The 24346-nt window shown below is 43.8% G+C and overlaps 1 protein-coding gene across 1 annotated transcript in view; it reads left to right on the plus strand.

Annotated features, from left to right (window-relative positions):
• The first annotated feature begins 211 nt into the window (after positions 1–211).
• Positions 212–24346, plus strand: part of SLC13A4 (solute carrier family 13 member 4) — a 44954-nt gene continuing 20819 nt past the window's right edge. Inside the window, exons 1-9 of the mRNA XM_056846581.1 lie at positions 212–217; positions 2576–2658; positions 9597–9732; positions 13590–13726; positions 15096–15277; positions 16560–16614; positions 18766–18805; positions 20983–21060; positions 24148–24338. Coding sequence (XP_056702559.1) covers positions 212–217; positions 2576–2658; positions 9597–9732; positions 13590–13726; positions 15096–15277; positions 16560–16614; positions 18766–18805; positions 20983–21060; positions 24148–24338 — 908 coding nt within the window. The remainder of the gene's footprint in view (positions 218–2575; positions 2659–9596; positions 9733–13589; positions 13727–15095; positions 15278–16559; positions 16615–18765; positions 18806–20982; positions 21061–24147; positions 24339–24346) is intronic.

Raw genomic sequence — 24346 nt, forward strand, 5'->3', positions numbered from 1 at the left:
GACATAAACGGCACACAGAACCTTTTTCTCCTCAGGGATACTGTTTCCTAGCAATGCTAAAGCACTAAACCAGCAACAATAGAGGCACTATCTGTGTGTATGTGTACTAACACACTGGTCTGTAAGGTTGCCAACAAACCTGCAGAAAAAAATTCTGTATGGTTACTGGAGGCATAATATGTCGAAACGAGCCGCTGAAGTTTTTCACGGCATGGAGGTAAATAATATCACCTGGAAAATAACATTGTATTAAGCTTCCATTAAAAGGACAGCACGTTTCTTTTTTCTCCGGGCCAGGTGGCAAAATCCTCCAATTTTGAGGGAAGGGGCCCAGTGGGGAGAGTGGTTAGTGTGCCAGGCTAGGACTGGACAGACCTGCGCTCAGGTAACAGAGATCAGTTCACCTGGAGAAAATGGATGCTTTGGAAGGTGGACTCGATGGCATGATAACCCACTGGAGTCCTTCCCTCCCCAAACTCCACCCTCTTCAAGCTCCATCCCCAAAATCTTCAGGTATTTCCCAACTCAGAGATGGCAACCCTACTGTCAGCTTAGGGTTGCCAGCTCCGAGTTGGGAAATACATGGAGATTTTGGGGGCGGAGCCTGAGGAGGGTGGGGTTTGGAGAGGGGAGGGACTTCAATGCTATAGAGCCCAATTGCCAAAGCGGCCATTTTTCTCCCGGTGATCTGATCTCTATCGGCTGGAGATCAGTTGTAGAAGCAAGAGATCTCCAGCTACCACCTGGAGGTTGGCAACTTTGAGGATAAAATAGAGGGAAGGATAACTATTCATTCCGCTCTGAGCTCCTTCTTGGTTTCACTTGACCCTGAAAGTGAAGCGCTATTATGCTTATTTGAAGTATTTACATTCTGTCTTTCAGCCTGAGAACAGGCCTTGAAAGCAGCCCATGACAAGAGAAACTTGAGATAGAATAAATAAATTTTATAAACTAAAGAACTGACAAAAGCTGACGGCACCTGAGGAATGTCCTCTCCTCAGTCCTCTTGCTCCATCTTATGCTCTTCAATGGTCCAATAATGATTGTGAGGAAAATAACCTCCACGCCAGAAAAACACTTCCAAACATCTTGGGCCAGACGTAGGGTTGCCAACTCTGGATTGGGAAATACCTGGAGATATTGAGGGTGGAGCCTGAGGAGGGGGGTTTTTGGGGAGGGGGGGACTTCAATGGGGTATAATGCCATAGAGTCCACCTTCCAAAGTGGCCATTTTCTCCAGGTGAACTGTTCTCTGTCGCCTGGAGATCAGTTGTAATAGCAGGAGATCTCCAGTCACCACCTGGAGGTTGGCAACCCTAGCCAGACGCCCCCCCCCCCCGATGGTTTTTGTCTCCAGAAGGAGTGGCTTGTGCCACCGCCATTTCTCTCAAATAGCAACTGAAATGCCAGGCTCCCATCCCCACCCCCATGGAGAAACGTCAGTCAACAATTAAGAATCACTAATCTAGCTGATCCCTTTGGGTTTTGTATAAAAGAATGGGAAGGCCAGCAGTCACTGAGCCATTGCATAACTGAGGAGAAAGCCCTCTGCTCTCTCCCAGCCTTGGCTCCCATAACAACAAATTAAATGGAATCGACAAAGATTAGCACTCCAGACAAGCTGGTTTTTTAAGCACTTGGTCATTATGTAGCCTAGTTATCCAACAGCCCAGTTACCTGATCATTAAATAGCCCCATAGCAGCTAACATTTACTTGAGACTAATACAGCAATTATAGCGAACAAGTGGGAACCCACAAAGACTTGTGGGAGGCATCTCATTTCCCCCACTACTTCCTTTTTCATGCCACCTTCTCCCCCTCCTGCCCAACCGCCAACCTACATGTATCTGCCCCTCCGTCTTTATTTTTCGCTCTCCTTCCTTAGCAGTCTGTCTCTACCTAGGAAAATTATGGCCCATTTGTTGGGTAGCTGCCATTGGGCCAAGCCTGCTTGCATGAAAATGAACCTTCAAGAACTTATGGGGGGCACCTCACTTTCCCCTCCACCACTACTTCGTCTTTCCCTTTCCTGAAAGCCCCCATAGACTCTCCCCTTTTCCTGCTTCCTTCTCTCCTTAGGGTTGCCAGCTCCAGGTTGGGAAATTCCTGGAGATTTGGGGATGGAACATTGTGAGGTGAGGTTTGAGGAGGAACGCAACCTCACCAGGGCATAGCCCCATACAGTCCACCCTCCAAAGCAGCCATTTTCTCCAAAGAAGCTGATCTCTGTCATCTGGAGAACAGCTGCAATTCGGGGTGATCTCCATCCCCCACCTGGTGGTTGACAACACTAGTTCCCCTGGAGGAAATAACTGCTTTAGAGGGTAAAGTCTATGGCATTATACCCTTCTGAGATCCCTCCCCTCCTCAAAGCCCACCCTCCCCAGGCTCCACTCCCCCATAATCTCCAGGTATTTCCTAATCTGGAGTTGGTAACCCTAGTTCCTTCCCACCCACCTCTATCTGCCCCTCTGTCTTAAGCTTTCTTCCCCCCACCTCGAGAGCCTCTACCTAAGAAAATGATGGCCCAGTTTTGTGATGCCAGACACTTGGCCAGGCTCACTTGCATGGTAGGGAAGGAATTGTGGAGTGGCACCTCACTTTCCCCTCTACCTCCTCCCTACTCTATTTCCTCTTTCCCTCCCCTTGGCAACCCCAATATCCTCTCTCCTTTCCCTGTCTCATTCTTTTCTTCTCAGCCATTCACCAATCTTCCTTTTATCTACTTCTCACCTTCAGCTATATTTATTATTTGCCATTCATTTTCACCCCACCTTTCTCCACAGTCTCCTCTCCTCCTTTGTATCCTCACAACATCCCTGTGAGGTAGGTTAAACTGAAAGTATGTGACTGGTCCAAAATCACCCAGTAAGCTTCCACAGTAAGATGGGAATTCGAACCTGGCTCTCCCAGACCCTATTCTGAAGCTATAACCACTACATCACACTGGCTTTCATAGTGTGCCTGCTGTTGAACACTAGCAAGCAGCCAGGCCTAGTTGAGTCATGCAAGTTGGGTGGTATCAAGTTACGCAGAGATTGCTGCCAGGCTTAGGTTTGCCAGCGTCCAGGTGAGACCAGATCTCCCAGAATTACAACTGATCTCCAGACGACACAGATCTTTCCCTCGGGGGAAAATGACTGCTTTGGATGATAGACTCTATGGCACTATATACAGCTGAGGCCTCTCCCCTCTCCAAACCCTGCCCTGCACAGATTCTACTACAAAATCTCCAGGAATTTTCCAGCCTGGAGTTGGCATTCCTATCCAGGCCTGGCCCCAATACATCCTCCCCCAAAGACTAAAAGAGGTCTGGAAAGGGCCCTGCCATATCCCCCTGCCTTTTATTGACAGAACCAAGCCTAGAATATGTGGTTGCCTAGCAGTGGCCAATTAGGGAATATGTTGCTTAAAGCTACAGGCGCTCATTTTATGATTTTTGGGTTTTTTAAACCCCCAATTATTATTATTATTTTCAGATTTCACATTTTCCTGCAAATTTGGAGCCCTTTTCAGGTTTGTAGAAAGATCAGTTTTGCCCATTCACAGTTCCACTCACCACATTTAAGTATCCAAAGAGTGGGACGACTTGGCTATTAGACTATAAAAATTATATTGCATGCCAGGCAGACATCTGCTTCAGCTTTTGGACTGGCTTATTTTTCTTGGCATATGAAAAATCTATACATTAAATCTCCCTTAAATCTCACCTTAAACTCCACTTCTTCAAACTATTTTTTTGGTCCCATGTTGCTTGAATGTCTTTTTCTTCTTTACTGGCTGTATTCTCTGACCCATCCCCATTAGCTCCTTATATCCAACTTTATTCTGATGCTTTTTTGTACTTTATTAGCCCCTCCTGCTGGGACCACTCTGTCCTGACAGGAGAAAGCAATCCGTTAAAAGAGGAATAATGAGGCATTTAGTGCCGAATATTCAGGGGCAAACATTTCCAACTTGGAAAGTGGTCTTTCAGCAGATGTGAAATGTTCTCAAAAACTTTTCTCATAGTTGTTATTATTATTTTTTTACCTGTTCACTGCCCAGGTTGGCTGGTGCTTTTAAAGAGTTCTTCTTCTTCCTAACAATGGTGATGTCATCACTGAGCCAATCATCAGATTTGATGAAGTCATTTTTAATAGAATGAAAGAGACCCAATTGGGGTGGGGGGGAGAATAACAGCAAAGCGGCAACCAATCAGGGCTGCGAACAGTAAGGTTGCTAACTCCAGCCTGGGAAATTTCTAGTGATCTGTGAAGGGAGAAATTTGGGGAGAGATTTCACCTAGAATCTATGGCATACCATAGAGTCTACCTTCCAATGCTGCCATTTTCTCCAGGGAACTATTCTCTGTATTATGGAGATTGATTGTAATTCCAGGAGAACTCCTGGCCTCCACCTGGGGATCAGCAACCCGAGTTGAAAACTTAGCAAAAAGTTTCAGAAAGTGGCCATCCTTCACAGTTTTTGTCCCTTAAACTCAAGTCTTTCTTTAATTGAAAAGGCATTAGTGTTTGTACTCTGAATTGTACCCCATCCCCACCCTGCATCCCCACATAGCCAACTGCTTTACATACTCGTCCTGCTTTCAAGAATTTGCTTGTGATTCAAAGCAGCAGGGTGGCTGCTGTTTGGAAAACAGGCATCGGAGACTGCAGCTGGCACCCCAGCGAGACCACGCGCTTGGATGACTCCCATCCAAAATAAATATCCAGTCAAAGTATCCAGATCATATACTCCAAGAACGAGTCCAAGAGCTCCAAAGTAATAAAAGCCTGCAATGGATAATTTCTACTTCACGCTTTGTGTGTTGGGGAAATAAAATGCAGAGCAATTATTTATGTAAGAAACTCAAATATTGCGGAAGATTATTGTCTTGTTAGACAATCTCACTTATGGCCTTTTAATATTTCTAAAAAAAAGCTGAACAGGGAAAATCCCCTTTGCCTTTTAATATCATGAGAACAAAGTGGTTTGGGACCACTTCAAAATGCTGGGGGCAGATATGGTGGTTCTTCTGCATCTCTGACTTGGTATGGGGTGTCTTTTCAAATAACATTATCTCCTTGTTACCCCATGGATTGAAAAATTCCTGGATACTTTGGGGTGGAGGCTTGGGATTTGTGGGGGGGACCTCAGCGGGGTATAATGCAGTAGAGTCCACCCTACAAAGAAGCCATTTTCTCCAGAAGAACTGACTGTTGAATTCTGGAGGTGAGTTGTAATTCTTGGCGATCTCCAGGCCCCACCTGGAGGATGGCAACCCTATCCCTCCTCTTGTCGCCAGGCTGGATTTAGACGAACTCTTTAAAGCTACAGTCCTAAGAACACTTTCCTGTCATTAAGATCCAATGAGGATGAGACTTACTTCTGAATAGACCTACTTAGAATTGCTCCCTAAGGCACAGATCTGTCTTTTGCTTATAATAGTGAGCAGTATTCTGCCTTTGAATGAAGGAAGTTCATCTAGCCTAAAGGACCTTCCTCCAACAGTGATCTTTCCATTGAAGAAAGAGCCACTTAAGTTGGACGAAGGATCCTTAGATTGGAAGAGGTTTCAAGTTTTAATGAGGGGAGTGGTAGGATACAGGCCATTCTCTTTATAAATAATACCACAGGGGTAGCTATGCTTTTAAAGCTGCAAGCTCTAGGTTGGGAAATACCTGGAGATTTTAAGGGTGGAGCCTGAGGATGGTGGGGTTTGGGGAGGGACTTCAATGGGGTATAGAGTCCACCTTCCAAAGCAGCCATTTTCTCCAGGTGTACTGATCTCCATTGCCTGGAGATCAGTTGTAATCCCAGAAGATCTCCAGCCACCTCCTGGAGGTTATTCAACGATAAGCAATCACTATGGCTATAATTACACAAAACAAACCAATGATATCAGTATAAATGTAATACTGTATTAGTCTTTTGTTCCTTCACAAAGACATTTAAACAAAATAGTGTTAGGACCATTCACAGACAGGCTTCCGGTAAATGTCCTGTTTCATATAACTTTTCATCAGTTAATAAATCCATAAATAATAATTAATAATAAATAAATAATAATTAATCTTCTGTTCTTCTTTTATTCTTTTTTTCAAATCCCTTTACTGAAGATTTTTTGAAGAGTTGGTGCTTTATGGCTAACCCACGATGCTTCTATTCTGATCAATTAAATTCATTATTATTAAAACTTATATCATTGGGGGGGGGAAATTATGCTAGTGCACAGTATAACATGCAAAACATAATATAACATAATTACTTACTGACAACCTTCCATGTCTTAAGCATATATCCAGGTAACTACATGAGTATGTTACTCAATTCATGATGGGATACAAGGGAGAGGAAGGGTGTGACATTTATAGAAACGCTGATCTATGATTCCTGAATACAATTAGAGTAACAAACCCAATTACAAAAAGGCTGAATAATCGCATGCCGAGTTCAATCTATTCGGGATCATAGTATTGAACAAAGTTATAAAATAAGGAAAACTAGGATCGGAGAACACAAGTCGCGCGTACGGAATTCTGTTTTGGAGGCAACGATCGTCCCACATTTCATCCAAGCTAAACACCGCGATACTGACCTAAGATTTTTTGCTCTCTGGCAATTTCATAAAAGACCATTCAGTAAAGAGAATGTGGACAAAATATTAAGCCAGAGAGAATCTTATTATAACTATTGATTACAATTAATCTAGAGCAAGAAAGAATTAAGCCAGTCATGATTAAATGGATGCAGGATTTAGGATTTAATATAGATTTGGACAAATGGGAAAATTTATGGAAGAGGGAATTTAAATTTACAATAACTAATGAAATTAGAGAAAATTTGTATAAAATGTTTTATAGATGGCATATAACCCCAATTATGCTATCTAAAATGAATAGTCAGGATAAAGGAATATGTTGGAAATGTGGGAAAGAAAGAGGAATTTATATGCATGTCTGGTGGACGTGTAAAAAAATTTGGAAAAAAATAGTGAAAGAAACAAATAATTTGATCAATGGTAAAGTGAAAAGGAAACCATCATTTTGTTTACTGGGAATCCTACCAAATAATATTTATGACCGGGATAGGATTATTTGCCAATACAGTTTTGCTGCTGCAAGAATTGTGATAGCTAAAGTTTGGAAACAAACAAATAAACCTTCAATTATAGACTGGAGAGAGAAATTATGGTTATATATGAGGATGGCCAGATTAAGGTCTGAGGCCACCTCATATTGGGATAAGATGGCAAAAATGGATTTTAGGATGTTATTTAGTGAGTTATAGAAAATAATTTTTTAAGCAAAATTAAACTTCAGACAATTGATTAATAAAACTACCAGACACTTCTTCGGAAGTCTGGTGACGGGTCACTTGTTTTTTCGGTGGGTGGGGGAGAAAGGGTATTTTTGATTACTTAAATTGATGACTGTATTGAATATTGATGTTGTACAAATACCCTTCTACACGTTTCTTTTTCTTTTTTTTTCTTTTTTTGATAGTACTGTATTTTCTTTTCTTTTTTCTTTTTTTCCCTTTTGTATATTGTATGGTTTGTTAAAAATTCAATAAAAATTATATTAACAAAAACACTTAACGTTTGGCTTCCGTTTTGTTCTTAGATTTCTGGTTGGTTCCAGATTTCTACAATCCTAATCCTTTTGCACTGTTTATTGAATGTCCCATCCGGTTGATTGTGTTGGCTCACTCTTAATCTGCCTTGAGTCCTAGTGAGAAAGGAGGACTATAAATAACGTAAACAAAATAAACAGCTAAAATATGCTCCTGCCCAGGAATTACGATCACAGGGAGAGGCCCTCCTTACTGCCCAATCAATCAAAGAAGTGTGTTCAGTGGGTATGGGAGAGAGGGCCTTTTCAGTGGCAGCCCACAATTATAGAGCAACCCCCCCCCAGGGAGGTGCACCTGCCCCCCTCCCTTCTGATCTTTAGAAGGCAGCTGGAGACGGTTTTATTTAGGACTACATTTGATTAAACCAGTCCTAAATTGTGGTTTTAAATCTTGGTTTTTATGTTTTTAATGCATTTTATTCTGTGTATTTTATCTATGTTGTAAACCGCCTTGAGCTCCGTAAGGAAGAAAGGAGGCTAGAAAGTGTTTTAAATAAATAAATAAAATAGACACTTGTGGTCTGATAGCATCTCTTTTGTTCAGCTTCATCTTAGAGGTCCTTCAGAAAAGAGACGGGGATGCACCAGTAAGCAAAACTGCAGTGTGGAGCCAGCATGGTGTAGTGGTTCAGTGCGGTAGTTTGGAGCAGTGGACTCCAGTCTGGAGAACTGGGTTTGATTCCCCACTCCTCCACATGAGCGGCGGATGCTAATCTGGTGAACTGGGATGGTTTCCCCACTCCTGCACACGAAGCCAGCTGGGTGACCTTGGACTAGTCACAGCTCTCTTAGAGCTCTATCAGCCCCACCTACCTCACAGGGTGTCTGTTGTGCAGATGGGAAGGGAAGGTGATTGTAAGGCAGTTTGATTCTCCTTTAAAAAGGTAGAGAACGTCGGCATATAAAACCCAACTCCTTCTTCTTCTTCTTCTCAACTCTAAACCTGCCATGTGGTAAATACAAAGGTTTTCCTCACTGATTTCAAGAAACTTTTAACCATGAAATATGGATGCAGAAGCTGTCTCCATAAAAAAAATGAATTGTGTCAAAATGCATTGTTTTCACTTGGATGTGTAAAGTTTTTTTAAAAAAAAAATCAAAAAGATACCTGTCACAAGGGTAATATTGTTGTGATTTTAAGCCTTGTCAAAATAGTTCATAAGAACCACTTTAGTATTGTTGAATTCCACACGTTATGAAAACCACATATCTTTTTAAAATCATAATTTGAAAAATATGCGTGTTTGTTTGAAATTAATTTGATTGGACGTTATCTATTCACCTTTGACTCACTTACCAGTGCAGTTCTTAGCAGAGTTATGCCTTTCTGTACCCACTGAATTTAATGAACTAAGGAGGATGTAACTTTGTCTAGGATTGAGCCATAAAGTACCTAAATGTCAGGATATCACCCAGATAACAAAGGAGGTTATCAAAAGTAATTATGAAGAATGGATTTCTGATTCTTCTTATCCTTTTGTCGATGGTGATCTCTCCCTAAAATCTGTTAGAAAACCTGTTAGAATCTGTTAAAACCTGTTAGAATACCAAGGACAGAACTGACAGAACGGAGAAACGATAAAATAATTTAAGCAATTCCTCAATAATGCCTCTAATGTGAGAAAACATGTATTTCATTAGTTTTTGCTTTAAATATGCCTCATGCCTCTTGAATAATGACCTTTCAAAGAAGCTTTAATAACAACAATTATTTTAATGAAATAGATAAAAAGTATATGCAGATAGGGCATTTTGAAGGACATTGATTCATAGGGTCTCCATGAGTCGGAAGCAACTTGACAGCACTTAACACACACACAACATATGCAGGACAGCAATATCAGTCAATTAAAAGTCCATTATTGGTCCAACAATTAATTAATTTACCTAAGCTTCGATAACTGGGTCTGATTTAGAGCAGATCTGGAAATATTGCTGCAGCCCAGAATGCTTGGGTGACATTTAACCCTTTCTTTCTTCCTTCAGGAGGCCTCATGTGCCTATGTGCTGATAGTGACAGCGATATACTGGGTTTCAGAAGCGGTGCCCCTTGGGGCGGCAGCCCTTGTTCCCGCTTTCCTCTACCCGCTGTTTGGAGTCATGAAGTCCAGTGAGGTCAGATCTGTGTCCTTTTATAATCGGCCATATTGACTCACATATGATTATACATTGTGCCATATTGTATCACTCACTGACTTATTTTCCATGAGGGGCTTTCTAATAGGGTTGCCAGTTCCCTCTTTGCCACCAGCAGGAGGTTTTTGGGGTGGAGCCTGGGGAGGGCGGGGTTTGGGGAGAGGAGGGACTTCAATGCCATAGAGTCCAATTGCCAAAGCGGCCATTTTCTCCAGGTGAACTGATCTCTGTCGGCTGGTGATCAGTCGTAATAGCAGGAGATCTCCAGCTAATACCTGGAGGCTGGCAACCCTCAACATGAGTGTGAGCAGAAGGGGCTGATATTTATTGAGATTGACCAGCCTGGAAAGCCTCTTGTTGGGGTCGCCATAAATGAGCTGCGACTTGACAACACTTTACACATACACAATACAGATCCCTGAGGGACCCTGTTGCTCACATCCCTACATTGTGAGAACTGACCATCAGATAGAGTTAGGGTTGCCAGCTCCGGGTTGGGATATTCCTGGAGACTTTTGGGGCAGAGCCTGAGGAGGGCGGGATTTGGAGAGGGGAAGGACTTCAATGCCATAGAGTCCAATCGCCAAAGCAGCCGTTTTCTCCAGGTGAACTGATCTCTATCAGCTGGAGATCAGTTGTAATAGCAGGAGATCTCCAGCTACTACCTATTTATAGGTTGTATGTTGTAAGTGTTTGCAAATTGTAATTGAAGATATACAATACATGTTGAGAGGTTTAGTCTAGTGCTGGTTTATTTTTGTTGCATTGCACTACCTGGAGGTTGGCAACCCTAGATGGAGTAGCACCAGCACATGAAGTTTTAAATCAGGTACACTTGAGCGCTTTCTGCAGGTTCTCTTCCCAAGCCATCTAGAGCAATCCTGCCTCCTGTGACTCAGAGGCTTGTGCTTATAAGAACATTATTATTTGTGTCTAGACCCCCAAACGTGTGAAAGGGATAAAGCGAAACAATAAAGGTTTTTGTGCTGCTAGTTTCGAAGGATTCTTTGCTGTTTGCTCAAGATCACGTTTTATTAAAATTGTTGCACAGGCTAACCTGGAAAGGGGGGGGGGATGAAAAAGTTAATGAGACAATTTAGTGGAAGCAAGCCATGGAAAGAACATTCAAGAGTCTCTGACCAACATTTTAATTGTGACAAAGACATATTCTTTTCAAAAATTCCTCCTTGGGACTCATTTGGTAAATATGAACAAATGCTAATTGTTTATTTATGTTTAGGGATATCAACTGTGGAGATCTGGGAGTTGGGACTGGGGAGGGAAGGGCCCTCCGTAAGATATAATGCAATAGAATCCACCCTCCGAACAGCCATCTTCTCCAGCAGAACCAATCTGTAATTCCAGAAGATCTCCAGGCCTCGCCTGAAAGTTGGTAACCTTACCTGCTAAAGTTCCCAGGATTCTTTGGGCTTTGTACCTATTTGCCAGCATCAGTTTCATCCTTCACCTCTCCTCGACAGTCAACCCTTGCAGAAGACTCCTGTCCCTTGACTGGACTTCTGGAAGGTCCAGCTCCATGCAGGCTCTTCAGGAGCCAATATTCAGAAAGACTCCCAGATGGAGATGAAATAGGGTAGCCAACCTCCAGGTATGTCCTGGCAATCTCCTGGAATGACAACTGATCTCCAGATGAATTAGATCAATTCCTGTGGAGAAAATGGCTGCTTTGGAGGGTGAACTCTTTGGCATCATACACAGCTAAGGTCCCTCCCCTCACCAAACCCCATCGTCGCCAGGCTTCATCCTCAAATCTCTAGAAATTTCCCAACTTGGAGTTGGCAACCCTAAGACAGGAAGATCCTTCTGAAGATAACTTTGTTTCATTTAGGGCTTCAAAAGTCAACACCAGCATTCTAAACAGTGCCCAGAAACAAACTGGGATTTGGAGTGGAGCCTAAGGAGGGCAGGGCTTTAGGGAGGGGAGGGACTGCAATGTCCAATTGCCAAAGCAGCCATTTTCTGCAGGTGAACTGATCACTATTGGCTGAAGGTCAGTTGTAACAGCAGGAGATCTCCTGCCACCTGAAGGTTGGCAACCCTACTGCAATGGCAGTAGTTCTGGCTTTGCTTGCGGGAGAGCTGGAGAAAGACCGAGGCTGGAGCCAGATTGGCTTGCCTGGAAGGCCAAAGAGCCAAAGAGCAGTCGGTGGGTGGGAAGAGAAGCTCCCCCAAGCTGGGCAGCCCTGTGAGGGGATCTCTCTGGCTCTTGCGAGCAGATCCAGGAAGGAGGTCAGGCCAGCCCCACCTATGCTCCCGGGGAGGGTTGCCAAGTCTGAACAAGATCTTGGGGTACGGGTGGACCGTAAGTTAAATATGAGCATCCAGTGTGATGCAGTGACAAAAAAAGCTAATGCGATCTTGGGGTACATCAACAGAAGCATATCCAAATCGCAAGATGTCATAGTTCTGCTGTGCACTGCATTGGTCAGGCCACACCTGGAGTATTGTGTGAAGTTCTGGAGGCCTCACTTCAAAAAGGATGTGGACAGAATCGAGCGGGTGCAGAGGAGAGCAACGAGGATGATCAGGGGCCTGGAGACCAAGCCCTACGAGGAAAGGCTGAGGGAGTTGGGAATGTTTAGTCTGGAGAAGAGGAGGTTGAGGGAGACCATGATTGCTGTCTTTAAGTATTTGAAGGGCTGTCACTATTGTTTGATTCACAATATGGTGCATAGGGGAAGTTAGCCATGCTTAGAATCAGTCAAAGGCCTTTGGACATGCTGGTAGATCCAGCACATTCTTGCAAGCCATAGTCAGGGAAAGTGGCATCCAAATTATGCAGGTCCTGCCTAACCCAAACCAACTATTTTAAGGAGCTGTCCCATCTCCAAACATGGGAATTATTTTTTTTTACAACGGATATTTCACATGAATTTCTTGGAATATGGGTTTCTATGGCTTTGCGCAACCTCAGAGTCGGTTAATATCGCTGCCACTTTGCTCTTTGATTGCTCTGAATGGGTCATTATAGTTTGGCCTGGAGTGACACACCTGTCAAGGTTTATGACAAAGTAATGTTCCTATTCCTTATTGAGGGTAGATGATTTCCTCAATGACAGCTCATTTTTAGTTGATGATCTTGTGAAAGTTCTGTTGAAAGACCCTTCAGAGCTTGGAAGTGGTGATACTTTACACTTCACTAAAAGGTGGAGAGCAGGTGGTTCATTTCTGGAGTTTGGAACAGAGAGAGACCTGTGCATTGTCGAAAAGGTGAAGCACTTTGGGCTGCAGGGTTTTTCCCCCCTTTCTCTCTGGGGATCTGTTGTAGAGCAGGTGACCTGCCATCCTGTAGAGTTCTTCTTTGCCTTCACATTTTCTGTTTATACAAATGTAAAATATAAATGTAAATGAAACCAGTATTACAAAGACACAATCAGTTTCCACTGCTCTCTCTTCCAAAGGAAACCAAGACACTGAATTGCTAGCCCTGGAACTTCTCATTGCTTATGACAGTGGGGGGGGGGGACTCATAAAAGTGTGCATTATATGGAATCACAAATTAACACATCCAAAGTTTGCAAACAGAAGATTAGCCAAGCATAAGGGGGAGGAAAAAATTTAACAGGAAAGTACATGAGTTATGCAAAGACACTGTGTCGATTTCTTTCACCAGATGTGGGAAGTTCTCTAATATTAAAGAAAATACTGAATGCAAAGAAAAGCAGAAGTAAAATGAAAGATGAAATACGATGGGGGATTTTTCCTGCTGGTTGATCCGATGGCTTCCCAAGATGCTCTCTGTCGATAATGGTTTTGTCCCTTCCTTTCCCGGGTCTCCATAGTGTTTGATCTCCTCCAACTTGGCTTCCCTGCAGGTGGCTGCAGAATACGTCAAGAACACCACTTTGCTTCTCATGGGGGTCATTTGTGTGGCGGCCTCTGTTGAGAAGTGGAACCTGCACAAACGGATCGCCTTGCGCATGGTCATGATGGCGGGAGCAAAGCCGGGCATGTGAGTGAATCCGCTCTTTCACAGTATGTGGTGAGGACAAATGGAGTGATTAAAAACGAAGACACAAAATGCCGAGAAGATTTGCATGCAATGCTTATTCACTGCAGCACTTTTTAAAAACTGTTTCAGAAGCCCATGGAACTGAGGATGCAGGATAGACATTTATGAATAAATGATAAAGTTCCTAGATACATCCCAGCCCTTTTCAGGTTTTATGGTCATGCATACCAGGAGACTGCTAATTGCATGTATTGGGAGTGCAGACTACCCAGAATCTTCCTGACACATGTGCTTGCCTTGTTGTCTGGAAGGGGCAATGGGTACATGCCACTCAAAATACTGAATTTTCAGGTTTCTGGTTTGCACATTCCAAAGCTCAAAAGCCAGACATTGCCCTTTTCAGACAACCTTGTGACTCGGTGTATTCTGGAGGATCTGTACATAGTTGACATCCTGCCAGTATGTGTGAATTGTAAACCTAAAAAGTACTCCCCTATGCATCTTAGTGGAGTTCTTTTTAGATGTTATGTAGGCCCTGACCTGGATGGCCCAGGCTAGCCTGATCTTGTCAGATTTCACAAGCTAACCAGGGTTGGCCCCGGTTAGTACTTGGATGGGAGACCAGCAAGGGCTGTTGTGCAGAGAAAGGCAGTGGCAAATCACCTCTGTTAGACTCTTGCCTTGAAAACCCTACTGGGTTGCCGTAAGTTGGCTGCGACATGATGGCACTTTACACACACAATATATGAATGCAGTATAATTCAAGTGCTCTGACCGGCATGGCCCAAGCTAGCCTGATCTTGTCAGATCTCAGAAGCTAAGCAGGGCCAGCCCCGGTTAGTACATAGATGGGAGACCACCAAGGAAGTCCAGGGTTGCTACGCAGAGGCAGGCAATGGCTAACCAACTCTGAATGTCTCTTGCCATGAAAACCCTGTGGGTTGCCATAAATTGGCCACAACTTGACATCACTACAACCACAATTCAGGTATGCAGAATTTACCTCCCCTTCCCTTACTGCTGCTTCTCTTGTTGGTATTTCATTTTTTTTGTTCTGTTCTCTTTGTTGTTACTTCTGTTCTCAGTCCACTTTGATTCTTTCCTCTTCTGCACTTCTGATTTTGTACAATAAATTTCAGCGCCCATGATGGAAACCATAGTGTCCTAAAAAAATCTTCTTTTATTAGAAGTAGAGCATTTAAACAATTGTTTTCATACTTAGGTTGTTCAGGGGACACAGAATGAATTCTGTATTGTTGTATTTTGGTAGCAATATAAAAAAAATGTCTACAATCTGTCATGATGTTGGACATAGGAGGGGGAAATGGTAATAGTGTGCTCGAAAAAGATTCTCTTTTGTGTACTTCAGGCTTCTCCTTTGCTTTATGTGCTGTACAACTATCTTGTCTATGTGGCTTTCCAACACATCCACCACAGCCATGGTGATGCCCATCGTAGAAGCAGTGCTCCAGGAGCTAGTAAATGTCGAGGAGGACCATGAGATGAATGGTACCATGGGCAGCACTGTCCAGGAAGACCAAGAAAACATAGGTACATGATGAACACCATCTTGACTTTTTTAGATGCTTATGATCACAGATTTAATTGCTGCAAAGGGAACATATGAAGTATTATGTAACAAGTCAGTCCATCTAGTTCAAGTATTTAGCCTGAGTATGGCTAGACATATGAGCGTTTTGTTATGAGCCAAAGGACAAGAGCCAAAGGCTAATATCCTGTGGCCTTGAATGAGCCAACCCAGTATTTCCAAGCCCATCCCTAGATGTAGTTTAGTGTATGTAGGTTTGTTTCCTGTTTATTTATTTAAATCGTATTTAGTTTGTTTACATTATTTCTCTTTTAAAGTTGCATTTTGGTGCTTTGGTAAGCCTCTTTAGATTCCCTTTGAAGAAAAAAAGTGGGATAAAATGCTTAAATAAATAAACTCTGACTGGAAGTGGCTTTCCGGGGTCTATGGTAGAGAAAGATCTGCTCCAATACCTTCTACCTGAGATTCTTTAACTGGAAATGCTGGGGACTGAACATGAGACTTTCTGCGTGCAGAGCAGATGCTCTACCCCTGAGCCATGTCCATCTCTTCCAATTTCATGTCCTGTGGTTTCTGGCTGTGTTCTATTAGAGAAAGCCAGATGGACCTTGGCCTGATCCAAGAAGGCAGCCACTCAGTATGGTCATCTACAGCATGCTCGAAAGGAAATAAAGAGAGCTAGAGTAAATTATGGAAGTCTCTAACATACATCTGTGTTGGAAATATATTGCCTCTTCATAACCTGCAAAGTTCAGCAGTGAGGTCAGGGGACTCTGTGGGTGTTTCAAACCCACGTTTCAGTCCAACTCAAATATGTGGTATTTGGCTAGGTGTATGCATGCTATATGGGGCAATAATTCTAGATAAAAGGAATTTAATGTTAAGAATTGGATTTATACTCTCAGAATTGAAGAACCTACCTGCAAATGTCATATCTACGAAATTCACGCTCTTCCTATTTTGCAGTGGAAGGTAGATTTCTTTCCATGCTTATGTTTGTGTGTGAAAACCTAGATGTCATGCTCCAAATCTGAGTTCTAGGAAATCTCCAGCTGATTCAAGATCAGTTTCAACACTTTGCAATGCTGAAATTTCTCCAAACTTAAAATCCCCATGAGATTTTGTTTCGGGCACCATATACTATGTCAGATAACAGGGGTTGTCTGAGATACGTGAGTTAATTTTTTTCTTATCTTTCCTGCCCTCGGTATATTGCCGGCAAAATTCTGAAATGATTGTGTGAGAAACGTCTCTCCCCCCCACACACCTTTTCTTCTTCTGCAGGTCTTGAGGAAAAATGTGGGCAACCATCCTTGGAGCTTATCTTCATCAACGAGGAGTAAGAACGAAGCCTGTCCAGCTCTAATGGACATTTGAACCCTTACAGGTCACAATGAGATAAAATGTAACATCAGGAGAAGCAAATATCAGATTGCAAAGACCAGGGTAGATCGGTTTATGGGGAGGAGGATGGGATGTGTGACATGAGGCAGGGATGATTGGGGCTTCATCATCATTATGTTCATTTGAAAAGAGCAAGAGTCCAGTAGCACCCTAAAGTCTAACAAAATTTCTAGAAGGGTATGAGCTTTCGTAAGTCACAGCTCACTTCTTCAGATATGTTAATTGTTGTGGAAATGCAAAAGGTGACTTCTTGCATGCATGTGGGTAACAATGGGAGCTGGGAGGGGGATTGATGGCTTCTCTTCTTCAGCCTAGCTACCATTGTAGCGGAAGGAATGCATCTTCCCAAAAGTAGAAAGGAACTTGGTGGTTTCACTGATCCTTTCGCTACAATGCCCTGACCTGGATGGCCCAAGCTAGCCTGAGCTCGGAAGCTAATCAAGGTCAGCCCTGGTTAGTATTTGGATGGGAGACCACCAGGGAATACCAGGGCTGCTATGCAGAGAAAGGCAATGGCAAACCACCTCTGAACATCTCTTGCCTTGAAAACCCCATAAGAAGTTGCCGTAAGTCGGTGGTGACTTGACGGTGCTTTACAGACAGACTGGCTGACCTTGCTTAATAGGGCAGTTAACGAAACCTATGATCCTCCCAATATGTGTGGTTGCCATTTTGTGTGAATAGGACAATGCACATATTTTCAAGTTTCAGCATGTGTGAATGCGTACCTGCAGCAAAGCTAGAAAATGTATGAGTTACCCTATTCAGAAAAAAAAATCTGGTTGTGTGTACTGAGAGGATTGCGTAAACGACCCTAGTGTGCTTTCCTGGTATGTGAGGTTGCTGAAAACATAACTAAAAGGGCTTTGGTGAGAAGAAATTCTTACATGATGTGTGAACTCTTTATTAGGGATACTACCGAATTTCATAGACCTGCTGTTCTGATTTTTTTTTAAATCCCTGTTTAATTTTTATTTCTGTCTTGTGTGAATTGAATCTATGAGACTTGGTTTTTTTGCACTATTTTCTGTTTCCTTCTGTTGATTTCCCCCCTTAACATTTACCCTATTATTATTACTACTGTTGTTATTTTATGCCAGTAGCATATACATGGTATCATAATAGCATAAAAACCCATAAAAGAAACAAAGGAATTGGGGATACCAGAAACAAAAATGACCAAAATGAGGAAGGTTGCAATGACAACGTATGGAAAAAAAATCATAAGTACACATAAGAGAGCCCCAATATGTGACAAGAGTCACTGGAAAAGACAGTCATGCTAGGAAAAGTTGAGGGCAGCAGGAAAAGAGGAAGACCCAACAAGAGATGGATTGACTCAATAAAGGAAGCCACAGCCTTCAATTTGCAAGATCTGAGCAAGGCTGTCAAAGATAGGGCATTTTGGAGGACTTTCATTCATAGGGTCGTCATGAGTCGGAAGCGACTTGACGGCACTTAACACACACACACACAATATGTGGGAACCTCCACATTCAGAGGCAGTAAACCTCTGAATCGCAGTGCAAGGAGGTAACATCAGGGAAAGATCTCAGCCTCTATGCCCTATTGTTGGACCTCCAGAGGAACTGGTTGCCCACTATGTGAGACGGGATGCAGGAGAAGATGGACCCCTGGTCTGATCCAGAAGGGCTTTTCTTATGTTCTTACCATTTTAAATCAGACATGGGAGAGGGAAATTTAGAGAAGTGGCACAGTGTGCTTATTGAATAAGTATTTATTTTACATTTCCTTAAAATATGTCTCGCTGGTCTGAGTTAAAGAAAAACTCCTGATATGGCTCCATCCTTTCCCGGCCCATAATGACTCTGCTGCAGCATCTTTCTCCCCGTCCCCTGCCTGCCATTTTCTCCCTGCAAAGTTCCAGCACATGTTGGATCTCACCAATGAACCACGGTGGGAGGAAATCCACTTAAAAACCCAAATACAGTGGATGGGGAAAAGGATTAAGCAGCCACCTTCCCTCCTGCCATTTTTTCTGCCCTAAATTTCCATCTCCCAAAACTGTGTTCCAGTGAAAGGGCTGTGAATCAACATCTGCTTTATTTTTGTCCCCTCTTTTTAGTGCCACAGCTGCCAACTTCAGTTCCCTGATGCATTCCAAGGTAGTTTGAGAGGCCATATTAGTCCTTTATAAAAATGACACTCAAACCTGTGACAGAAAATAGCTTTGAAGTACCACAATAACGATTGCGCTGTTTTCTCCCTGTCTTTACCTTGGTTGAAGGAGCGCTATCCTCAATGTTTAAAATAACATCCTGCTTACGAGAGTGTTTGATGTGGCTTTAATGCTTCTCGAGGGCTGGTGTTGTAGCATCGAAGGATTGGAGGGATATTGGAGGGATATTGGTCCCCTTTTTGGTCTTGGGATAGGGGATGGCTGATTTATAAACTCACATTCCTAACTTGGTGTTCCTGTGCTTGATGACTCACAGCTCAGTGTGCGAACTGTCCCAATAGACAAGCGTTATATAAAATTTCATTTTTACAAGGCTCGGAAGGAAAGCAAGCCAGGCAGTCCCTTTTATTGGGAAAGCTAGAGTTGCTGTCCCATCAAAGTGATGCCTTTTATTGGCTCCTGTTCGTTGATCGCCACGAAACTTGGGCTCGGCGGTATGGATTAATGTGTGGCTTACTTCACCTGAGCCGCTGAACCTGACTTTCAGTCCTGTCACAGTGCAGTCCTAAGCAGAGTTATACCCTTCTAATAGGGTTGCCAACCTCCAAGTACTAGCTGGAGATCCCCTGCTATTACAACTGATCTCCTGCCAATAGAGATCAGTTCACCTGGAGAAAATGGCAGCTTTGGCAATTGGACTCCTCCCCAAACCCTGCTCTACTCAGGCGCCGCCCCAAAAACCTACCACCAGTGGTGAAGAGGGACCTGGCAACCCCACCGTCTAAGTCCACAGAATTCAAAATAGCTGTTCTTGTCTCTGAAGTAGAATCAGTGCAGTAGAGGTACTTCCTTGTTCCATTTCTCTGTATGCATTTCCAATACTTTCATATACTTCTCTTCAAATGGGGACCCAAAGTGGCTTATAAAATATGAAAATGCAATTTAAATAAGCAAATGCCAGGGAAACAATACAGTACACCAAATATTGGGTCGGTCCTGATCCACTGGCTTAATTCACTTAGAGCTAAACCACACAATATATAGAGTTGTAGTGGTTAAGAGCAGTGGACTCTAATCTGGAGAACCGGATTTGATTCCCCACTCCTCTACATGAGCAATGGACTCTAATCTGGTGAACTGGGTTTGATTCCCCACTCCTACACATGAGTAGTGGACTCTAATCTGGTGAACTGGGTTTGATTCCCCACTCCTCCACATGAACAGTTGACTCTAATCTGGTGAACCAGTTGGTTTCCCCACTCTTCCACATGAAGCCAGCTGGGTGACCTTTGGCTAGTCACAGTTCTCTCCAAACTCTCTCATCCCCACCTACCTCACAAGGTGCCTGTTGTGGGGAGGGGAAAGGTGATTGTAAGCTGCTTTGAGACTCCTTAAAGGTAGAGAAAAGTAGGGTATAAAAGCAACTCTTCTTTTTTGCCAAGTCAAGTTCAACCTAACTCACTTTCCACACTGCTACACAGAAGCTGCAAGGAAGGTCACTTTAAAAATTGGTGGGAGCCCAATTCAGAACTGTGTAGTGGGCAGAGGAGGGGCTCTTGCCTCTCCCCTGCACTGCATTCCTAAGCCAAAATGGTGCAAGGGAGAAGGCAGGAGCCTCTCCTCTATTCCCTCCTTCCCCCCCCCCCCCACACACTGTAGTCCAGGGCCATATCAGGCTTCCACTGATTTTCAAAATGATATTCCTTGCTGCTGTGGGGGAAGAGAGTCGGGTCCAGACCCAACTTGGCAAAAAAAAATATTGTGTAGTTTGGCCCTTAGGGTCTCAGGCTACAAATCATAGGACTTATTGTCTCTTGCCGTTTGGCTCACGCTAGGAAGTCATGCATCTGGCAACACCCAGGCTCAGTGTCTACAAATAGAGGAAAGAACTTCTGTCCAGAGCTCATCCAGCCATCAGAAAGATGTTCCCCACCTTCCTCCCGTTCAATCTTTGTCCAGCAAGCATGCACAGCTTGCAAAATATTTCTGTTCCCCCAGTTCATGTACATCTCCCACCCCTCCCATATTACTGACACACAGGTATGCACCGATAAAACGCAGCAAAAAAGTTATATGATCGTATATATGGTTACATCAAGATTCTTTCATGTGTGGAGTTTTAGCAAGCACACATCTAATGAAGGGCCTTCTGTTTTCCTTTAGAACATGAATGGTGTGCACGTGATAGCCAACACAATTGGAACTGTGAGCTCCAAAACCAATGGGCAGCATCTACCTCAGGTAAGAACACAATACCCCTGTGCAGAGGGAGAGAAATCGGCACAGGGTAGCCCACATCTGGAGGCAACCATAGTCAGAGGTTTTGCCTTCTGTACTCTGCTTATAGAACCTTCCATGGGCATCTGATTTGCCACTGTAGGAAACAGGAGGCTGGAATACTTGGAGCTAGGGTTGCCAACCTCCAGGTACTAGCTGGAGATCTCATAAGAACATAAGGAAAGCCACGCTGGATCAGACCAAGGCCCATCAAGTCCAGCAGTCTGTTCACACAGTGGTCAACCAGGTGCCTCTAGGAAGCCCACAAACAAGACAACTGCAGCAGCATTATCCTGCCTGTGTTCCACAGCACCTAATATATTCAGCATGCTCCTCTGATCTTGGAGAGAATAGGTATGCATCATGACTAGTATCCATTTTAACTAGTAGCCATTAATACCCCTCTCCTCCATGAACATGTCCACTCCCCTCTTAAAGCCTTCCAAGTTCTTCTGCTATTACAACTGATCTCCAGCCGATAGAGATCAGTTCACCTGTAGAAAATGGCTGCTTTGGCAATTGGACTCTATGGCATTAGAGTCCCTCCCCTCCCTAAACCCTGCCCTCCTCTGGCTCTGCCCCAAAAAGCTCCCGCCAGTGGTGAAGAGGGACCTGGCAACCCTACTTGGAGCACTGATCTGATCTAGCAGGGCCCTTCTGATGTCCTTATGCTCACACTTCAGTTTCTGCCTTAAATCTCTGTAAAAGTAAGTAACCGCTGGTGTTTCTACTCTGGTTTCCCCCTTCACAGGGTTCCCAGCATTTTCCGATACAGAGAATCTGTCAAAAATTACACATCCACAGATGCGGTTTGATATCATTGTGGTTTAATTTCCTGGTGACATTACCATCGGTGGCCTCCTTGAATGTGGTTTAGCTTTGAGGCCAGCTGGGTCAAAAAGTCTTGGAGCCCTGACTGAAACTTTCCATTTTCCTCAGGAAAGAAGCTGCCTGTTCTTATACAGGCAGTTTGATAGTTTATAATCAGGAGACATTCTTGTACTTCAGCAAGGCCCAGGCATGAAAGAAAAGTTTCTGTTTTATTTCAGAAAGGACAGAAATAGACCATGTCGTGGTAATTGGCTTCTTGCTTGGGAATGGCCCTAGTAAAGTGTCCTAAGCATATTCCCTAGTTCCCTCCTACCCAGGGAGTCTTTCTTCCTAGCCAGGCCTAAAGTTTGTAATATCTAATAAGTAGGGTTGCCAACCTCCAGGTAGTAGCTGGAGCTCTCCTGCTATTACAACTGATCTCCAGCCGATAGAGATCAGTTCACCTGGAGAAAATGGCTGCCTTGGCAATTGGACTCCATGGCATTGAAGTCCCTCCCCTCCCCTCCCGAAACCCTATCCTCCTCAGGCTTCGCCCCAAAAACCTCCCACCGGTGGCGAAGAGGGACCTGGCAACCCTACTAATATGCCTTCTGGTATGGCTATCCTGAAGTGGGCAACACTGAGATTCAAAACAGATAAAAGGAAGTGTTTCTTCACACAAAGCATAGCTAAATTGTGGAACTTCCTGCCCCAGGATGTAATGATGGCTGCCAACTTGGGCTTTAAGAGGGGTGTGGACATGTTCATGGAGGAGAGAGGTATTCATGGCTACTAGTAAAAATGGATGCTAGTCAAGATGCATACCTATTCTCTCCAGGATCAGAGGAGCATGTCTATTATATTAGGTGCTTTGGAGCACAGGCAGGATGCTGCTGCTGCAGTTGTCTTGTTTGTGGGCTTCCAAGAGGCACCTGGTTGGCCAGTGTGTGAACAGACTGCTAGTACTGATGGACCTTGGTCTGATCCAGAATGGCTAGGGTTGCCAACCTCCAGGTAGTAGCTGGAGATCTCCAGAGATTACAACTGATCTCCAGTCAATAGAGATCAGTTCACCTGGAGAAAATGGACTCTTTGGCAATTGGACTCTATGGCATTGAAGTCCCTCCCCTCCCCAAACCCCGCTCTCCTCAGGCTTCACCTTAAAAACCTCCCACCGGTGGCAAAGAGGGACCTGGCAACTCTAAGCATGGCCTTTCTTATGTTCTTTATGTTCTTAGTACTGATCCTGTTTTAAAGCAGCAACTTTAGGCTGTCGTCCCTTATTTAATTTTCCTCAGTGACTAACAGTCCTCGATTTCAGGATGTTCTGAGTCATCTGGAACTATCTGTAGCATTCTGCAGTTATGGCATATCATGGCCTGCATTGTACAGATTTTATATATCTGACATATGAATGATTCTGCCACACAGCAGAGAGGAGTCAAATTGAATTTGATAGCATTTGCTCAATCCCAAATTGATGTCATATATAATTTCCAATGTGCTTGCATTGGCTATGAATACCCCCTAGACTCTTGCTGATCTGCAATAATGTTGTAGACTGTTCACAGATATTCTACTACAGAGGGAGAAGAGCCAGTTATGTAAAAGATCTGGCAGGAAGATAAAAGCTCACAACAGCCTAAGGATAGGGCATCCCATGTCCTGTCAGAACTAGGACGGCTAAGAGAACTTGGGAGATATTGGATTCTGTCAAAAAGATTTGCACACACGAGGGAGGGCACCGTTCTCCCCTCCTGTGGCAGCCCTCCAACTCTCCCTTTATGTTGCTCTTGGGGGGTCCCCAATCCCCCAGAAACAGCATTTCAGGGGGCATTTGGGACTAGGGTTGCCAACCTCCAGGTACTAGCAGGAGATCTCCTGCTATTACAACTGATCTCCAGCCGATGGAGATCAGTTCACCTAGAGAAAATGGCCGTTTTGGCAATTGGACTCTATGGCATTGAAATCCCTCCCCTCCTCAAACCCTGCCCTCCTCAGGCTCCACCCCCAAAACCTCCTGCTGGTGGTGAAGAGGGACCTGGCAACCCTATTTAGGACTGCTTTGAAGGGTGCAGAGTTAGAGGAATTGTGCTTCCAAGCACAGAGTCAATTGAAAATCTTACAGGGTTGCCATAAGTCAGCATGGGCAAATTAGCACTGGACAGCTAATTTCTTGTGTGAGAGAGGCACTCACAGTGCTGGCATTGTTTGTACTTACAGGATGCGGTTTTTTTACAGGCCCAGATCCTCGTTCTCCCTCCCAAACCTCAAAAGCTGGACCTCAGCAGTAAACGCCACGATCAGTCCAAACACGATCAGATGGTCTGCAAATGCCTCTCCCTGAGCATCTCCTACGCAGCAACCATTGGAGGACTCACCACCATCATCGGCACCTCCACTAACCTCATCTTCTTAGAGTATTTCAACAAGTGAGTGA

The sequence above is a fragment of the Euleptes europaea genome, chromosome 3, assembly GCF_029931775.1.
Source record: "Euleptes europaea isolate rEulEur1 chromosome 3, rEulEur1.hap1, whole genome shotgun sequence".
Taxonomy (NCBI): Eukaryota; Metazoa; Chordata; class Lepidosauria; order Squamata; family Sphaerodactylidae; genus Euleptes; species Euleptes europaea.